Source organism: Choloepus didactylus, chromosome 9, assembly GCF_015220235.1.
Source record: "Choloepus didactylus isolate mChoDid1 chromosome 9, mChoDid1.pri, whole genome shotgun sequence".
Lineage (NCBI taxonomy): Eukaryota > Metazoa > Chordata > Mammalia > Pilosa > Megalonychidae > Choloepus > Choloepus didactylus.
Window position 1 is genome coordinate 47489469 of NC_051315.1, and position 21043 is coordinate 47510511.

The window sequence follows — 21043 nt, forward strand, 5'->3', positions numbered from 1 at the left end:
ACTTTACAGTTAGGCACAAACATGCCCTTCCAGTCATACTGGACTATTTGCCATGCCCTGTGCCTGTCATACTTTCACTACCTCCATATTTTACTATAACCATTTTCTCTGCATGAAACGTCCTTCTCTTATACATTTCAAGCTGATGTAAATTCATTCTTCAAGACCTAATCCAAGAAGCTTTCCATGCTTGACCCAGCCAGAAGCACTCTGTCTCTGTTCTTTGAGCTCCTACATCTCCTTATATTCTATATTATACTACCTATAGTGTAAGTTTACATCTTTGATAAGTACCTTAAGATAAGAACAATGCCTTTTTTATTCATCTTTATGGTATTCCCCAAACTGAGCTTAGAGCCTTGAACTTGGTACTCAAAAAAAACAATCGTAGATTGCTAGATGAATGATTTCTAGAGCGAGAGGAATTATGAACCAAATATTTTAAAATATTAAACTGGTTTGAATGGTGGCTCAATATTCTGTGGGACCTACTTTAGCATGCCTTTAACACATTAACTTGGAAAGAGTATAATGTAGAAAAATAGAATTTTTTTAGAAAAATTTAATTTTTAAATGCCATTGTCATAAATTTACATCTGTAAATAAGAAACAAAAAGTTATTTAGCTATTAACATCTCCTTGAAAACAATGAAATCATGAATTTCATTTAATTAGTACAATTAAAATAATGTATAAAAATAAACCAAAGCAGAATTATTAAAATATTTTAAGTTAATAAAATAGAATTAAGTTTCCTAAGGTAAAATTCTGCAACAAAAATGACTGCCTTGAAATTAAAATCAGTGTTGCCATCAGTATCAGACCTGCACTCCTAACACTCAAGCCACCAAAGATTGGTGGTGGGGATTTCACAAGTGTAAATGCTGATGGAATGCCATAGTAAAAGACTTATTAAACATTTTTATCCTATTCAACATCTAAACATCTTTACTTTATTAGTATATTAAATTAAATTAATAAATTAAGTTTATTAGTATATTTAACATCTTTATTAGTACATTACTTTATTAATATATGTAAACAAAGACTGCCATATAAAGTTTGTACCCAAGGCAATGCATCACAAAAAGAAAGAACTTCAATGAATAAAATCTGGAAATTATAATAAATCACTTCATTTACATTTTTAAAAGAATTTCATAAACAAAATTCTTACTAAAATGCTTTAACTTCAGCAGAATAATTTTAACATATTTTCATTTCTTAGAACATAGCTATGTACATAATCATTTGTCCTCATTTTTTTTTACAGGTTGTAAATTATTATTCTAAGTTCATAGGACCAAAAGGACAATGATAACAGAAATTTTCTCTTTAGTTTTATATTTTAATTTTCTGTAATTGCTCTTCACACAATAAAATTGAAGAATGATCTCTCATATATTGAATCCCGAAGGTTTTCAAGAATAAAATTCCTGCAGTTTCTCTTTTTGATATTAGGGCTAGTACATAAAAAGTAAATGGGGAAAAGAAAGAAAACTGAGACCTGTGTAGTGTCAAAACTTCTTGCTGCTTTAAGATATCTACTTGGAGGACAGAAGTGGGATAAGATAGGTTGGAATCTCTGTCTTACTGCCCTGCTCTGGTTTCTGCAGCCCCCACCTGAGTTGCTACAGACCACAACATCTCCTCTAGGCAAAATACGATAAAAGAAAATGGACATAAATAACTACCAAATTCCACTCCTGGCTAAATAACCAATTAATGAATACTGATTGAATTAAATGCCTACAATATAAGGGCAGTGAAGGATCAAATGATTAAATTACACCCAAGGAAATCACTGACTAGAGTGGGGGAGGCAGAAACACACAGAGCAGATAGCATAAACAAATGAGATTACCATAAGAAATAAAGCAAATTTCTATGTCAGTCTGTCATATAAAGAATGATAGCTATTGTAAGAGAAGTAGTTATAAAATACCCTCTAACTCAATAGTAGGTACTGAGAGAAAGTTGATAGTCATTTAGATTTGAGTCTAAGGAGAATATCTGTTCAAATAAAATATTTCCTACTAACTACGATTATCATTTCAGAGAATTTGTATTATAATTTCTTAATATTTCCAATTAGCAGGGGCACCAAATTTTTCACATTATTCAGGGGCTTTGAAATCAGAATGACCCTGGTTTAAATCACTTCTGTGATGTTGGCAACTGACTTAAACTCTCTGAGCCTTAGTTTCTTTACGTTACAAAGTTTTGTAAGGACTAAATAAGCTTATTTGTGTAAAAAGCCTAGCTTGTCTACATGTATCAACCAAACGTCAATAAATGACTTTCTAACGGATATAAAATTCTTTTAGAATTTTGAAAAAATTAAGGAAACTTTGGAATGCATATAATTCTAGATGTGTATATTTATTTATCTTAAAAGGGGGTATATATTATGAAAAATTAAAATAATTCATAGAATATAGTTTCTAATTTGTTTATTGTGGAGGGTCAATAATGTGATGCTGATAATATTGTCTCTTTATGGTTGAGCAGTGCATTACAAGTTTTCATATTATGATACAATTGGTCATTCCTTTTAGATTAGTGGTGCCCAATTCTGGCTGCATATTTGAATCAGCTAGGAAACTTTTAAAATATCCAATATAGTCCTATCATGAGAGATTCTGATTTAACTATTCTGAGGTTTTTATTGTCGTTGTTGTTTTTTACAGTTTTCCCAGGGGATTTTATTGTATTGTCAGGCTTGAGAACCATTCATTGAGATTATCTAAAAAGGCTTATTTACTCAAGTCACTTTTCTTTGATCTTGTTCTTAAATTCTTCATAATAAAAGAAGAGTTACCAGACAAGTACATTGTGACTTTTTTAAGAAGAAAGGCAGCTTATTATAGTGGTTAAGAGCAAGGTCTCTAGAATCACCCTGCTTAGGCTTGAATTCTAGTTTCATCACTAACTAGCAGCATGATCTTGGGACAGTTATTCAAGCCTCAGAATCTCAGTTTCCTCATATGTAAATAGAAATAATAATATTTGTAGCACTCACAGATGTTAGTATCCAATGACTAAATGCATGTTCAGCACTTAAAACAATGGCTGGCAAACAGTAAGTGCTCTGTGTTATCTAATAATGAGGAGGTCTAATGATAACACTTATAACCAAGAGATAGGATGTTGTGTTTAAATATAGTATTTTTCCACTCTAGCTTGTTCTAGAATAAAAGGCAATAGCCATTTAATTATTGTACTTCTACTGGCCATATGAATAAAGACTGTGTAGTAATATAAAATCAATAGCAAGGAAAACAAAAATTAAAAAAAAAATTCTCTGAAGCGTGGTTCTGGACATATAAAAGTTATTCAAATTATTTTCTGTTTCATATAATTTATTAAGAATGGCAAAGTAGAATAATCTTTATAAAGGAGAATAATCTTTATAAAGGAGTTTTATGTTTATAATTTATAAATTATATGATTACAGAGGTAAATTACTTGAGTTCATTTCTCTAAAAAAGATCAAATTGCTATTAGAAAAAAAGGAAATTGATTTTAAATTAAAGTAATAGCAAAGTTTGTTTTACTCAAACATGTTTATCCCCCAATTGCTAAATCATTAGACCTGGAAAAAAATGACATGATTGTGTTGCCACAAATATATTATTAAACATATTAAATATTCATGTATATACACATCTATAAAACCAGAGCTATTTTATTTTCAGATGTGAACATTCCATTTCTAATTATGAAGAAAGTATAACAATAAGGGCAGTATTTAATTTAAACAAGTGCATTGTAGTACTATATAATAGCTGTAACTTTTTCTAATAATAAAATTTTTCTATAAATAATGTTTAACTCACCCGTTTGGATTGTAGTTCACTGGTCAAAGGGCTAGATTCTTCAGAGGTATTTTTATTCCCTGCTTTAAGTACATCAGGAGAAGGAACTATGAGTTTCATATAAGTTTCGTTTTTGGCTTGATTTACCAAAGATAAAGGTTTCACATTGGATACCAATCCCGTAGACTGTATTACACTGGTGTGTTTGTTCACAGATTCCTCCTTTGCCTGAGAGCTTTGGAAAATAAATGGAAGCTGCTGTGACAAAACCTGAGGCTGTTTCTGCTGGGATTGGAATGATGAGTGAGTCTGGGATTCAGACACAAGAGGTAATGGCTGGTGTATTCTTTTTTCCTTGGTTTTTTCAGTTGCTTTCGGTCCATCTGCTTTTGGGTCTGAAATACCATGTAATAGCACCTGTAAATAAAAATCAAATGGCAACTTTTTAATATCTGTAAAACAAAGAACATTATATGGTAAAACTTGGAGAAAAAGGGTACTTTTGAAAGTATTCCTTAGATACATAAAGCTCACGAAGTACATTCCATACGCCTAATTAAAAATGTTTCTCACTTCTCCTTTGAAGAATGCCCATGCTCACCCCTTCCAGTGAGTACTTTCGCATTAAATTTTTTGGAGGTAACACTGACTAGTCCTTGTTTGGCTGTACACACTGACTAGTCCTTGAATTCTTTCTGGCGGCCAAGTCAAAAACTTTCACAGTGTCAGCCCCTGGTCGACGTCTTGACTTCTCTGAGGACTCCCAGGGCTCTCCAGCATCCAGCCAGGAACATTTAGTTTGTTTCAATCCCTTGCTTTTATACTGCCACAACAAATATCCTTGTCTGTGAGTATCTCTGAACATGTGCAAATAGGATACCTTCTTAGAAGAGAAACTGGTAGGTCAAATAGTGTGTGCACTTGCAATTTTGAAGATATTACCAAGTTGCTCTTCGTAAAGGGTTGTACTGATTTCCAGTCACACTAGCTGCATATGGGAATGCCTGCTCCCCACACTCCTGCCAAGATAGTTATTGAGCTTTTTGATCTTTGCCAATCTGATAGGTGAAAAACGACACCCCCATGTGGTTTTAATTTGCATTTCTTTTATTAAGAGCAAAACTATGTATCTTTTCGTGTCCGAGCCAGTTCCTTTTCTGTGAACTGTCCATATTCTTTGCACATTTTCTATTGGTTGCTTTGTCATTTTCTTATTGACTTGCAGGGGTACTTTGTATTAGCCTTTTGACTCTGTTTTAAATTGCAAACATTTCTTCCATTTTCCTATTGACTTCTTTGTTGTTGTTGCTTTTGTTTTTTGGCTAGGTATGAGGTGGAGACTGACTTGAATTTTTTAAAAATATTTTATTATGGAAAATTTCAATATATGCAGAAGTAGAGAAAATATTGTAATGGAAACCAAGTAACCATCATCTCTCACTTGCAAGAATTATCAACTTGGCCAACCTTGTTGAATCTATACCTCCACTTACCCTTCTCCCACCCCACCCCACCTATTGATTATTTTGAAGAACGCTCTAGACATTTGATCATTCCATAAATATTTCAGTGCTGTTAAAAGAAAAATTTTACAACAACTCTAAAGTTAGGATCTTTATTGAGGGATTCATGAGTTGGGCAGCATTCCCTTCAGAAAGTAGAAGGGACTCCCTTGAGGGGGTGAGAAGGAGAGGTTATATAGGACAAATGTGAGAGCAAATGAGGAAATGTTCTGACTGGCTGACAATAAGTTTCTATTCTATATAGTTTTACAGAGTGGGGAGCAGATATACATTGATTAGTATGGTAAATTTGTCTGTTCAGATAAGCTACTTCAACCAGGTGTTATTTATCTGCAATTCTGAAGGGTATGTTCCCTTTTCTTGGAAAGCCCCTATAGGTCGATTGATTTCATCTCCTGGAAAGGTCTTTCTTGGAAAGGGGTCCCTCCTGGCAACACCCAAGGCAGGTGGCCATTTTAGTGACAGTATATGTCACTAAATGCCTAACCACAACCTCATTAACACACTTAAAATTAATAATAATTACTCACTATCAGATAGTCATACAATTTTTTTTTACAGTTTCAATCAGAATTCAAATAAAGTCCATATATTGCAAAAAAAAAAAAATGTTTCTCCATCTCCCATGTTTCTGGTGCAAAAATAAGAAGTAAAGGTAATTAATTTTAAAACATCTATAAACTTTAGGAGTCAGGATAAAACAGTTCATTCTTACATAGGAAAAATGTTTGGATACTATCAATGAAACTATTTATACCTGGTTGTTACTTTTATGTTGTGCTTCACTCTCTGAATCAGAATCATCTTCACTTTCTTCAATACTTTGATCTTCTTCTTCCTCATCTTCCTCTAGATCATCTGAATCACTACTACTAATGCCTTCACTTGAGGTGTCTGACGATGTGCCTGAATCACTATCACTGTTGCTAGAACTTTCCATATCTTTCTTCCTTGGTTTCTAGATAAAGACAATATTTTAACCAAGACTTTATTTTTAGAAAGAACTTAAGTGTTAGTAAGAGGCATGCTATTTTAATTTTCAAATGATATTTTCAATTTCAAAATGTCATTTTAGGAAAAAGACAAAAGTTTCCTAAAGTTCCATTTTAGGAAAAAGGAAAAAGCTGTAAAAGTAATTTGTCAACAAATTGGTCAAATTAACTTATCCTGATAGGAATTCCCCAAGAAGAAAAGCAAGTTGTATCACATACAGCTTATTAGAAGGATCGATATAACACACACAGAACTACTCATGTGGCTACCATGCTTCAAATCGTATAGCAGATTTAAAAAGAGCAGCTTACAAAACAATAATTCCAATTATGACAAGGGTTACATACAATGAAGTTATATATTTAGCTTTAGTCTTCCTTCTTTATTCAGATAGCAAGCCAGTAGCCAAATATTTACCTAAAATGTGTTGAAGACTCTTCTATGTGCTTTGCTACATCAGAGTCCTTTGCCTTCAAGAAACTAATATTCTAGTGATTGCAGGAGGGAGGGTAGACAGATGAATAACAAAAGCAAACTATTCCATATAGTACTAAGTGCTAAGAAGAAGATAAAATATGTTGTGAAAGATTTTAGGGGCTGCTTTAAGGAGGGTTAAGGAATTTAGTTTTTTATAGTCATATCAGAAAAGAGAGAAAAATATGATAAAGGAAAGAGATTCATTTCAGGAAATTTAAGATGTCATATAAAAGAGAAAATCCAAAGCTGGTAGAATGGGACATTAACTCACATAAAAGGGAAGTTTTGTGTTTAAAGAACAGAAAATAGGAGTGGATAAAAAGAGGGAAAAATCATGAGATGAGTTATAACTAAATGACGATATAACAATGAAAAAATTAAAACTCTAGGACAACTGAAAAGGGGAAATGTTGAAATGAGACAGCAACAAAGATTAACTACATTTCAAAGTTACTTAGGAGAATTTCAAGCATGTGTTGATAAATAAAACAAAGAACACAATACAGAAAAAGCAACACTGAATCATAAAAGTGATTTCTCCATTACAGTCTTAACAAAGATAGCCTTTCATGGCTACTGGGGAATGAAAGACAAAAATACTTGTCTACAACAGGAAGTCAAATTTAAGCCATAGCTAAAGACTACAAATCTATACTCTTTCCTTTGTAAAATTAAATAAATGCATATGAGTGAGAAGAAAGATCCTCACTCCTGCTGTTATATTCTGCTTGCAGTGACTCTATATTAACTGCTCCAATGTTAGCTTCTTCAAAACAGGCCATGCTTGCGTATTTCTGTCTATGACTTACTTGCCTGAAATAAGTAACCTGTCCACCAGGAGAGGAATCAAAAGTAGCCAAGGAATACTTTTTCAAACTATATTTGGAAATTGCTAAATGAACGAAGTTTCAAAAGAAGCCCCTTCCTCCTGCAGTGTTTTTCTAGGGCTCTCTATTGACAAGGCCTAACATTGTACCAATTGGCAAAGGAGTAAAAGGTGAATTTACAGCTGAGAGGCAATAAACTGATAATTTGCAGTTGGGGATAGAGATGAAATAAAATTGACCATGAGGTGATAACCGTTGAAGCTAAATGATGGATACAATGCATATGGATGTTTGTTATACTATTCTGTCTACTTTTGTATATTTAATATTTTCCATAATAAAATGTATTTTGTTTTCTGTTTTTTTAAATTTATTTCTTTTTAAAGCATGAGCTCTGTAGTCAACCTACCTGACTTTAAATCTTGGCTCAGCCACTTACTAGCTAACTGTTTGGGGGTTGGTTCCCCATTCATAATAATAGTACCTACCTCAATAGGGATAAAGGGAGGATTGAAATAGATATTACATGCAAAGCAATTAGAACCAAGCTGGTATATAGTAAGTTCTCAATAAATTTTAGCTATTATTATTTGTATCATTTATAGTGGTACTGACAGTTTTAATTTTTTAAGATGACAAGTATTAATACCACAACATAAAAATATATATTGGTAAAACTAGGAGTTGGTAATTCATAAGAAATTCATCCATAGATTCTCATCATTTGACCTTACATTACACAGAAAGATATACGTTTGTTCTTCATAGATTAACTTACCTTATCTTTGATTTTGTCAGCTCTAGCATCCAAAGGCTGGTTTTTGCTTTGCTCCTGATTACATTTTCGATTTCCTCCACCTGAGCTTACAGTTTTAGTTTGTCCACTGGAACTTGATACAGTAGTGGACAGTACAGATGTGTTGATACCAGATACAGACGATGTACTGTTTCCATTTATTGATCCATTTATACCTTAAAAAAAAGTTCATAAAGATAATTAAACGCAAATATTCCCCTTTGAGAGGAAACTCCCCCAAACACTATTCAAATGAACTTAAAGATACTAATAAACAATCTAAAAGAATATAATTTTCAAATGATATTCTAAGAACTCTTATTAATTTCAGAAATATTAATGATCATTTAAAAGGAAAAAAAAGTACCAGGTATAAGTTTTAATGAAATGAATGCTTAATTGTGAAAATATATAATATTGAGTAGCATATAGGGAGATAAAGGGGAAGTAGAAGGAAAAGCCAATGGAATTTTACAAGGCTTGGTTCAAATCCTCTGTCATATCTACATGTAGTGTTTCCTTGAATAACTTATTTAACTTCGGCTGTAAAATGAGAATACTATCAAAAGAGTTATTGTAAGAATTAAGCAAGACAAAATGAAAATACCTAGCATAAGGCCATATAAATGTTATTAAATTTGATTTCTAATGAAGATAGGTATTAGAATGGAAGATTTACAGCACTTTACTTATGTTCTTCTGGATACCTTTTTCAGGACCATTTCGATTACTTTTTCCTGAAGTCCTTGAATGGAATGACGAAGAGTCATGATTCTGGGCTGGAGGAGCAAACAGTGGTGGAATTCCTAGTAATGGTGGAAAGAGGGTTGTTCCTGTACGAGTATGGACATCTGTTGTTCGCCACCACTCTGCACCTCAAAACCAAACAAACCAAACAAACATATTTGCATTAAATTTCTAGTTAACATAAGAACTCCTGTCTCTATCTTATTCCTGAAAAAGTATTTTAAATTCAATCTTGGAAAAGAATTGCTGAATGACACAGCTCTGATCATCTTCCCAACTGCAAAACAGCTGACTAGAAGTTGTATACTCATCATTCCTCTTGTTAACACAGTATCCAAGGATCTTTACTCAACAGCTTTCTAGAGTTCAAGCTTATAAAGAACAAAGGTAGTCCACAATTTTAAGAATAAAACTGAAAACTTACAATATAAAAGAAATGACTCTGATGACTTATACCATATTTTTTTGCCAAATTAGTATAGAAACAAAATATTTAAGACTGTACTAGTCTATTTTAAAATCTTAGATTACACTGACAGCCTATGCTAACAATTTCCTCAAAATACATATAATATAAATCTGGCTCTGATAATTCAGATGGTCTAAATAATAGTACAAAGGCTATTGTAATGAAGTATACTTCAAATGCGTTTCTGGAAGAAAACATTCTATAGTCAATAAAATTCATAGAGATAGCAAAATCAGTGAGCCTTTTATTTTTGTATAAGAAAAGTGCTCAAAGGTTTCAAAAAGTCAACATGAAAATATAAGAAATTCATAAAGTTTATCCTCTTAAAGTTAATGAAGAAAGCCTGAATTTTGTTTATACTTCCTCTCATAAATTACAGATAACAATTATTGTTTTCTCAATGTAAAATGACTAAATGGTAGCAAATTATCAATTGCAAATTAGAAATCAAACCATGGCTCTTACTTAAATCATTTTAAAAAGGAGACAAGCCAAGTTTTGTAGAATGCATTTTTTTCTAGCATGGGTGCAGATTTAGAAAAGACCTGAAAATAATTCAAAGGACAGTCTTCTATTGCCCTATCTAAACTCTCAAAAACAATCTTCTTCAACTGGCTAGCCCACTAGAACACCAAATCACTCATTATCTTTCAGGCCAACCACAAATAAATTAGAGAAAAAATACAACAATATTACATGGGAAAAACAATATTGTCTGCACACTGTATTATGCGATCCTTAAAGCTTTTCTAGGAATATCCTTCACTAAAATTAGGATTCTGCAAAGTGATGTGTACCTTCATTATCAAATGGCAAAATCTGGTTAAAAAAAAAAAAGCAAGCAAAATGTTCAAGGTAGCTGTTGTTCAGAAAGGACTTAAAACACAGTATAAGCAGAAAACTAGAAAAGCTATTCTTTTGCACTGCGGGAAGGCTCTGCTCATGAAACGATGCCAATGTATATTCAGCAGTGCCTGAATGATGGGGACTGAACTAAGAACAACTACACAAAAGCGTCAATCTTTATTCACTGTTTAAATGAAAGAAGTGAATTTAGATAGGAAGATAAGGTGTGCATTTTGGCCTCTTATCAACAAAGCAGAATCTGTTGCTATTTATAGGTTTGAAAACTAGGCTCTACATAGCTTGATAAACAATGACTTAGGTTTCCCAAAGATATCTGTATTAGTTAACACAGAGTCTGTAATTAAAGCATTACTACTGAATGTGTAGACTTTGTAAACAAACAACAAATCAGAAAGGTAATCAAATTATAATGAGGTTCAAATATTTTAGACATAATCAAACACACAAAAAAACATGAAAATGTACTTTAGAATGTCAGTGGTCAAAAAGATAGCAGAGATTAGAGAAAAAAAATGTATGTGTTGTAAATAAGCTGATAACACAGAGGAAAATAAAAAAGTAAATAAGAGCAATCAAACTAAAAGCTAATGAAAATGGGAGAGCATACTGAACAGAAACTTTATAAATATCTGATATTATTTCACATGAAATAATATAATTTTTGTTTAGTGACGACCTTTATCTATCTCCCAAATTTAGGAAAATAAAAATAAAAACTTAGTTACTAATAAACTAGCCTGTTGATAAAGTAAAATATATAAAGATTACATATATCAGTACATGATTAATTTCTAAGAATATTCAAGGGTAGTAATAGCATAGTAGCAACATTAATCATATTCAACTGTGTCTAATATTTCAGAGGATATACTGAATCTTAATTCAAATCTAGAAGACACAGAAGAATTAAAAATTGTTTATACTTGGTAGAGCCATATAATTCACAAAAGTTAAGGGTAATATATTATAAAAATATAATGATCTAACATTGCAAATATTTTTTAAAATCACCATGAATTTCTGTTTCAATGTAAAATGGAAATAATTTTATTATACTAATATCCATTAAATAATTCTGCATCTACTGATTTCATCATTTGAAAAGTAGAATTCTTTAGAAGTGCATAAAATATGAAAACAAATTACCTATCCCTCATTTAAAATTCTTAAAAATGTCTTTCTTGTGTGTCCTCATTTATTTATTGGGTGATTTCAAAAGTTTGGCATTCGAGTTATTGTAAATGTAATTAATGCCACTAATTGTACAATTAAAGATGATTAAAATGGCAAATTTTATGATATATGTTACCACAATTAAAAAAAAGAAACTATAAGCAACATACAGACATGTATTATGTCAGGTCATTTCTCAGTGCCTGGCCTAGTACATAGACCATAACAGGTGTTCAAGGAACTTTGTACAATAAATGAATAAATGAATGAGTGATTAGTTTGTGTAGGCTGGAGAAGTTGTTAAATTTTTCTCTATACAGTAGAAATATCAACATTATGAAGCCAAAATGAGTATAATTTTTCTCGTTAACTATCATTCTAGTGCGTAAGTTATTTGCTTTTAATAATATAGTAATTACATTTTCAATTAGAAATGGTCAAAAGCAAAATTATAATCAAATATGATAAAATAGTAAAAAATATTTAAGATACCAGTAACTGTATTACTACTATATATTTTTTATTTTTATTCAGCAATCTCGTATTTCAGCAAATATCTGTTGAATGATCACCTTCCTAAGCAGCCATCCTAGAAACTGACTGAAATAAATTCCTATTAACATATTTTTTAAAATAAATGTTAAGACTTAGTTTAGGACTTTATTTTAACTGATTGTGTACTCCCCTTAGCCCTTTCTACCACCCCCTCTCCTAGAAGACTGAATCAAAGGAATAATATAGTCATGAAATAGTACTTTGTATACACATTTAACCATTTGTCCTTACTGAATATAGTTTAAACAAGTACTTGTTTCCTTTCAAAGAAGGATTTGACAATTTATTAACCATAAAAGTGGACAAGAGAAAATAATAATGACAGTTACCAATTTTGGAGCAATTATATGTGTCAGACACTGTATTCAGCACTGAACATGGCTTATCTCCTTTAATCTTCACAAGAACACTATGAAACAGACTATTATTATTATCTTCATTTTTCAGATGAGAAAACTGAGGCTGCAAGGTTAAATAACTTGTCCAAGGTCACACAGCTAAGAAGTAACAAAGCCATATTTAAACTCAGGCCTATTTGTCTCTAGAATTATGCTTTTAAGTTTAAACTATTTTATACACACAAAAACATATGCATCACCTACTAAAATTGATTAAAGTAAGATTAATCACTTAAAAACACACATTTCAGTTTAGAGTTTCAAGATAAATTATACCATGTTTGTGTAAGTTAAACTTTAGTTGATTTAAAAATGAAACCAAATTAAATTTGGTTCTTACTAAACTCCTGAACCCTCATAATCTGTAGAATTTTAGATAAAACTGGTCCTTCTGTCATGTAAATGTTCAAATCTATAGTTGTTTTGACCAAATATAGGAAAATACAGAAAATTAAGAGTTAAGGGTATCTTCTCTCCCAAGTACAAAGCAAGAATCTTACATAGAAGTGTACAAATGTTCATTTTAAGAACTGGACTTTAGTTTCCCTCTGTAAGTTAAATACTTTTCTAAAAAATAAAAAAGCTGAGAAGAAAATCATCAAGCTGTACATTTATACTTTTCTGTATATTTTATTATACCTCAATAAAAAACATGTGGGAAAACTTGGCTTAATTATTCCATTTTGTGACAGAAGCCTTTTTCTCTGAACACCTGAATAATTAATCAACAGCATTGCCATCTAGCATACATAGTGCATTTTGGTTTTTTTTGCACATGATAAACAGGGTTGAGACAATTCTTGCACAAGAGTCTTAATATACCAGGCATTAGACTATTTTTTTTTGTTCACTTTAATAAACAAATTACTGCTTGAACATCTTCAAGCTTTCCTCCTTTCCCTGAACACTGTTTGTATCAGATGTTTACCTGGAAAAGATGCTAGTTGGGGATGTGCGGCTAAGGCTGTGGGTGTACCAAGTGTCCCCAAACCACCAAATTCTGAATGCCCTGAGCTGGCTGAGTGTAGACCAAAGACTGGGTGGCTGACCATTGGGAAGGCACTCGACACTGTGGACAGGTTAAACGGTTGATCCCCAGCTGCTCTGAATAAATGTCCTGGGAGGGAAAAAAACACACTTAAAATTGTACTATAAAAACAAATGAGATTTATCTGATTTCAGTGTTTATAGTTAGTTAAAATTTATAACAATTTCTTATCTATCAAATTTTTATTTTACATTTTTCTTTTGCACTTTGCTCTTCGAACACTACAGAAAAAGATATTTCTAGAAACATGAAAGTACTCTAAAAATAACTAAAATGATAATTACTTTGAGTTTGAGATTTGGGAATTGATGTTTTAAGTAAATAATTCTCAATAATTAAAAGTTTGACCTGAGTAAATGAGGCCAATTTACTGTTAACACACGTACATATAATATACTATCAACAATTTTTACTCATAAGAAAATACAAACTTGCTATTAATCTAGAGATGAAAACCAATAAAATAGCACCAGAATTTGTCACCGAGTTATTACCCAAATTATCATATGCTCTAGGCAAAGAGCTCGATCTCAGTTCAGGTGTGATGGAATCGGAGCTCTGCTTTCTATCCAATACCTCTTAGGTGAAAGTTGATATTAAAAAGCAATTATAGGAGGCGGGGCAAGATGGCAGACTGGTGAGCTGTATGTTTTAGTTACTCCTCCAGGAAAGTAGGTAGAAAGCCAGGAACTGCGTGGACTGGACACCACAGAGCAATCTGACTTTGGGCATACTTCATACAACACTCATGAAAACGTCGAACTGCTGAGATCAGCGAAATCTGTAAGTTTTTGTGGCCAGGGGACCCGTACCCCTCCCTGCCAGGCTCAGTCCTGTGGGAGGAGGAGCTGTCAGCTCCGGGAAGGAGAAGGGAGAACTGCAGTGGCTGCTCTTATCGGAAACTCATTCTACTGATCCAGACTCCAACCATAGATAGACTGAGACCAGACACCAGAGAATCTGAGAGCTGCCAGCCCAGCAGAGAGGAGACAGGCATAGAAAAAAAAAACAACACGAAAAACTCCAAAAAAAAAGCAGAGGATTTTTGGAGTTCTTGTGAACACAGAAAGGGGAAGGGCGGAGCTCAGGCCCTAAGGCGCATATGCAAATCCCGAAGAAAAGCGATCTCTCTGCCCTGTGGACCTTTCCTTAATGGCCCTGGTTGCTTTGTCTCTTAGCATTTCAATAACCCATTAGATCTCTGAGGAGGGCCCTTTTTTTTTTTTTTTTTTTTTTTAATCCTTTTTTCTTTTTCTAAAACAATTACTCTAAGAAGCCCAATACAGAAAGCTTCAGAGACTTTCAATTTGGGCACATCAAGTCAAGAGCAGAACTAAGAGAGCTCTGAGACAAAAGGCAATAATTCAGTGGCTGAGAAAATTCACTAAACACCACAACTTCCCAAGAAAAGGGGGTTGTCCGCTCACAGCCACCATCCTGGTGGACAGGAAACACTCCTGCCCATCGCCAGCCCCATAGCCCAGAGCTGCCCCAGACAACCCAGTGTGACGGAAGTGCTTCAAATAACAGGCACACACCACAAAACTGGGCGTGGACATTAGCCTTCCCTGCAACCTCAGCTGATTGTCCCAGAGTTGGGAAGGTGGAGCAGTGTGAATTAACAAAGCCCCATTCAGCCATCAGTTCAGCAGACTGGGAGCCTCCCTACACAGCCCAGCAGCCCAGAACTGCGCTGGGGGGACGGCACTCACCTGTGACATAGCACAGTCATCCCTCAACAGAGGACCCGGGGTGCACAACCTGGAAGAGGGGCCCACTTGCAAGTCTCAGGAGCCATACGCCAATACCAAGGACTTGTGGGTCAGTGGCAGAGACAAACTGTGGCAGGACTGAACTGAAGGATTAGACTATTGCAGCAGCTTTAAAACTCTAGGATCACCAGGGAGATTTGATTGTTAGCACCATCCCCCCTCCCCGACTGCCCAGAAACACGCCCCACATACAGGGCAGGCAACACCAACTACACACACAAGCTTGGTACACCAATTGGGCCCCACAAGACTCACTCCCCCACTCACCAAAAAGGCTAAGCAGGGGAGAACTGGCTTCTGGAGAACAGGTGGCTCGTGGGCGCCACCTGCTGGTTAGTTAGAGAAAGTGTACTCCACGAAGCTGTAGATCTCATAAATTAGAGATAAGGACTTCAATAGGTCTACAAACCCTAAAAGAACCCTATCAAGTTCAGCAAATGCCACGAGGCCAAAAACAACAGAAAATTATAAAGCATATGAAAAAACCAGACGATATGGGTAACCCAAGCCCAAGCACCCAAATCAAAAGACCAGAAGAGACACAGCACCTAGAGCAGCTACTCAAAGAACTAAAGATGAACAATGAGACCATAGTACGGGATATGAAGGAAATCAAGAAGACTCTAGAAGAGCATAAAGAAGACATTGCAAGAGTAAATAAAAAAATGGATGATCTTATGGAAATTAAAGAAACTGTTGACCAAATTAAAAAGATTCTGGACACTCATAGTACAAGACTAGAGGAAGTTGAACAATGAATCAGTGACCTGGAAGATGACAGAATGGAAAATGAAAGCATAAAAGAAAGAATGGGGAAAAAAATTGAAAAAATCAAAATGGACCTCAGGGATATGATAGATAATATGAAACGTCCAAATATAAGACTCATTGGTGTCCCAGAAGGGGAAGAAAAGGGTAAAGGTCTAGGAAGAGTATTCAAAGAAATTGTTGGGGAAAACTTCCCAAATCTTCTAAACAACATAAATACACAAATCATAAATGCTCTGCGAACTCCAAATAGAATAAATCCAAATAAACCCACTCCAAGACATATACTGATCACACTGTCAAACACAGAAGAGAAGGAGCAAGTTCTGAAAGCAGCAAGAGAAAAGCAATTCACCACATACAAAGGAAACAGCATAAGACTAAGTAGTGACTACTCAGCAGCCACCATGGAGGCGAGAAGGCAGTGGCACGATATATTTAAAATTCTGAGTGAGAAAAATTTCCAGCCAAGAATACTTTATCCAGCAAAGCTCTCCTTCAAATTTGAGGGAGAGCTTAAATTTTTCACAGACAAACAAATGCTGAGAGAATTTGCTAACAAGAGACCTGCCCTACTGGAGATACTAAAGGGAGCCCTACAGACAGAGAAACAAAGACAGGACAGAGAGACTTGGAGAAAGGTTCAGTACTAAAGAGGTTCGGTATGGGTACAATAAAGGATATTAATAGACAGAGGGGAAAAATATGGCAAACATAAACCAAAGGATAAGATGGCCGATTCAAGAAATGCCTTCACGGTTATAACGTTGAATGTAAATGGATTAAACTCCCCAATTAAAAGATATAGATTCGCAGAATGGATCAAAAAAAAAATGAACCATCAATATGCTGCATACAAGAGACTCATCTTAGACACAGGGACACAAAGAAACTGAAAGTGAAAGGATGGAAAAAAATATTTCATGCAAGCTACAGCCAAAAGAAAGCAGGTGTAGCAATATTAATCTCAGATAAAATAGACTTCAAATGCAGGGATGTTTTGAGAGACAAAGAAGGCCACTACATACTAATAAAAGGGGCAATTCAGCAAGAAGAAATAACAATCGTAAATGTCTATGCACCCAATCAAGGTGCCACAAAATACATGAGAGAAACACTGACAAAACTAAAGGAAGTAATTGATGTTTCCACAATAATTGTGGGAGACTTCAACACATCACTCTCTCCTATAGATAGATCAACCAGACAGAAGACCAATAAGGAAATTGAAAACCTAAACAATCTGATAAATGAATTAGATTTAACAGACATATACAGGACATTACATCCCAAATCACCAGGATACACATACTTTTCTAGTGCTCACGGAACTTTCTCCAGAATAGATCATATGCTGGGACATAAAACAAGCCTCAATAAATTTAAAAAGATTGAAATTATTCAAAGCACATTCTCTGACCACAATGGAATACAATTAGAAGTCAATAACCATCAGAGACTTGGAAAATTCACAAATACCTGGAGGTTAAACAACACACTCCTAAACAATCAGTGGGTTAAAGAAGAAATAGCAAGAGAAATTGCTAAATATATAGAGACGAACGAAAATGAGAACACAACATACCAAAACCTATGGGATGCAGCAAAAGCAGTGCTAAGGGGGAAATTTATAGCACTAAATGCATATATTAAAAAGGAAGAAAGAGCCAAAATCAAAGAACTAATGGATCAACTGAAGAAGCTAGAAAATGAACAGCAAACCAATCCTAAACCAAGTAGAAGAAAAGAAATAACAAGGATTAAAGCAGAAATAAATGACATAGAGAACAAAAAAACAATAGAGAGGATAAATATCACCAAAAGTTGGTTCTTTGAGAAGATCAACAAGGTTGACAAGCCCCTAGCTACACTGACACAATCAAAAAGAGAGAAGACCCATATAAACAAAATAATGAATGAAAAAGGTGACATAACTGCAGATCCTGAAGAAATTAAAAAAATTATAAGAGGATATTATGAACAACTGTATGGCAACAAACTGGACAATGTAGAAGAAATGGACAATTTCCTGGAAACATATGAACAACCTAGACTGACCAGAGAAGAAATAGAAGACCTCAACCAACCCATCACAAGCAAAGAGATCCAATCAGTCATCAAAAATCTTCCCACAAATAAATGCCCAGGGCCAGATGGCTTCACAGGGGAATTCTACCACACTTTCCAGAAAGAACTGACACCAATCTTACTCAAACTCTTTCAAAACATTGAAGAAAATGGAACACTACCTAACTCATTTTATGAAGCTAACATCAATCTAATACCAAAACCAGGCAAAGATGCTACAAAAAAGGAAAACTACCGGCCAATCTCCCCAATGAATATAGATGCAAAAATCCTCAACAAAATACTTGCAAATCGAATCCAAAGACACATTAAAAAAATCATACACCATGACCAAGTGGGGTTCATTCCAGGCATGCAAGGATGGTTCAACATAAGAAAATCAATCAATGTATTACAACACATTAAAAACTCGAAAGGGAAAAATCAATTGATCATCTCAATAGATGCTGAAAAAGCATTTGACAAAATCCAACATCCCTTTTTGATAAAAACACTTCAAAAGGTAGGAATTGAAGGAAACTTCCTCAACATGATAAAGAGCATATATGAAAAACCCACAGCCAGCATAGTACTCAATGGTGAGAGACTGAAAGCCTTCCCTCTAAGATCAGGAACAAGACAAGGATGCCCGCTGTCACCACTGTTATTCAACATTGTGCTGGAAGTGCTAGCCAGGGCAATCCGGCAAGACAAAGAAATAAAAGGCATCCCAATTGGAAAAGAAGAAGTAAAACTGTCATTGTTTGCAGACGATATGATCTTATATCTAGAAAACCCTGAGAAATCGACGATACAGCTAGTAGAGCTAATAAACAAATTTAGCAAAGTAGCGGGATACAAGATTAATGCACATAAGTCAGTAATGTTTCTATATGCTAGAAATGAACAAACTGAAGAGACACTCAAGAAAAAGATACCATTTTCAATAGCAACTAAAAAAATCAAGTACCTAGGAATAAACTTAACCAAAGATGTAAAAGACCTATACAAAGAAAACTACATAACTCTACTAAAAGAAATAGAAGGGGACCTTAAAAGATGGAAAAATATTCCATGTTCATGGATAGGAAGGCTAAATGTCATTAAGATGTCAATTCTACCCAAACTCATCCACAGATTCAATGCAATCCCAATCAAAATTCCAACAACCTACTTTGCAGACTTGGAAAAGCTAGTTATCAAATTTATTTGGAAAGGGAAGATGCCTCGAATTGCTAAAGACACTCTAAAAAAGAAAAACGAAGTGGGAGGACTTACACTCCCTGACTTTGAAGCTTATTATAAAGCCACAGTTGCCAAAACAGCATGGTACTGGCACAAAGATAGACATATAGATCAATGGAATCGAATTGAGAATTCGGAGATAGACCCTCAGATCTATGGCCGACTGATCTTTGATAAGGCCCCCAAAGTCACCGAACTGAGCCATAATGGTCTTTTCAACAAATGGGGCTGGGAGAGTTGGATATCCATATCCAAAAGAATGAAAGACGACCCCTACCTCACCCCCTACACAAAAATTGACTCAAAATGGACCAAAGATCTCAATATAAAAGAAAGTACCATAAAACTCCTAGAAGATAATGTAGGAAAACATCTTCAAGACCTTGTATTAGGCGGCCACTTCCTAGACTTTACACCCAAAGCACAAGCAACAAAAGAGAAAATAGATAAATGGGAACTCCTCAAGCTTAGAAGTTTCTGCACCTCAAAGGAATTTCTCAAAAAGGTAAAGAGGCAGCCAACTCAATGGGAAAAAATTTTTGGAAACCATGTATCTGACAAAAGACTGATATCTTGCATATACAAAGAAATCCTACAACTCAATGACAATAGTACAGACAGCCCAATTATAAAATGGGCAAAAGATATGAAAAGACAGTTCTTTGAAGAGGAAATACAAATGGCCAAGAAACACATGAAAAAATGTTCAGCTTCACTAGCCATTAGAGAGATGCAAATTAAAACCACAATGAGATACCATCTAACACCGGTTAGAATGGCTGCCATTAAACAAACAGGAAACTACAAATGCTGGAGGGGATGTGGAGAAATTGGAACTCTTATTCATTGTTGGTGGGACTGTATAATGGTTCAGCCACTCTGGAAGTCAGTCTGGCAGTTCCTTAGAAAACTAGATATAGGGTTACCATTCGATCCAGCGATTGCACTTCTCGGTATATACCCGGAAGATCGGAAAGCAGTGACACGAACAGATATCTGCACGCCAGTGTTCATAGCAGCATTATTCACAATTGCCAAGAGATGGAAACAACCCAAATGTCCTTCAACAGATGAGTGGATAAATAAAATGTGGTATATACACACGATGGAATACTACGCGGCAGTAAGAAGGAACGATCTGGTGAAACATATGACAACATGGATGAACCTTGAAGACATAATGCTGAGTGAAATAAGCCAGGCACAAAAAGAGAAATATTATATGCTACCACTAATGTGAACTTTGAAAAATGTAAAACAAATGGTTTATAATGTAGAATGTAGGGGAACTAGCAGTAGAGAGCAATTAAGGAAGGGGGAACAATATTCCAAGAAGAACAGATAAGCTATTTAACGTTCTGGGGATGCCCAGAAATGACTATGGTCTGTTAATTTCTGATGGATATAGTAGGAACAAGTTCACAGAAAGGTTGCTATATTATGTAACTTTCTTGGGGTAAAGTAGGAACATGTTGGAAGTTAAGCAGTTATCTTAGGTTA

At 34.4% G+C, this 21043-nt stretch overlaps 1 protein-coding gene across 12 annotated transcripts in view; it reads right to left on the minus strand.

Moving 5' to 3' along the window:
- BAZ2B (bromodomain adjacent to zinc finger domain 2B) overlaps nucleotides 1-21043 on the minus strand; it is a 496556-nt gene that overhangs the window by 102885 nt on the left and 372628 nt on the right. For 11 of the 12 annotated variants that reach the window (XM_037849039.1, XM_037849033.1, XM_037849038.1 and 8 more), the window contains 5 exons: nucleotides 13572-13760; nucleotides 9142-9309; nucleotides 8417-8610; nucleotides 6099-6299; nucleotides 3840-4235 (listed from right to left, as the gene is read on the minus strand). In XM_037849039.1, coding sequence (XP_037704967.1) covers nucleotides 3840-4235; nucleotides 6099-6299; nucleotides 8417-8610; nucleotides 9142-9309; nucleotides 13572-13760 — 1148 coding nt within the window. The remainder of the gene's footprint in view (nucleotides 1-3839; nucleotides 4236-6098; nucleotides 6300-8416; nucleotides 8611-9141; nucleotides 9310-13571; nucleotides 13761-21043) is intronic. The other variant, XM_037849042.1, reaches the window with a different exon arrangement.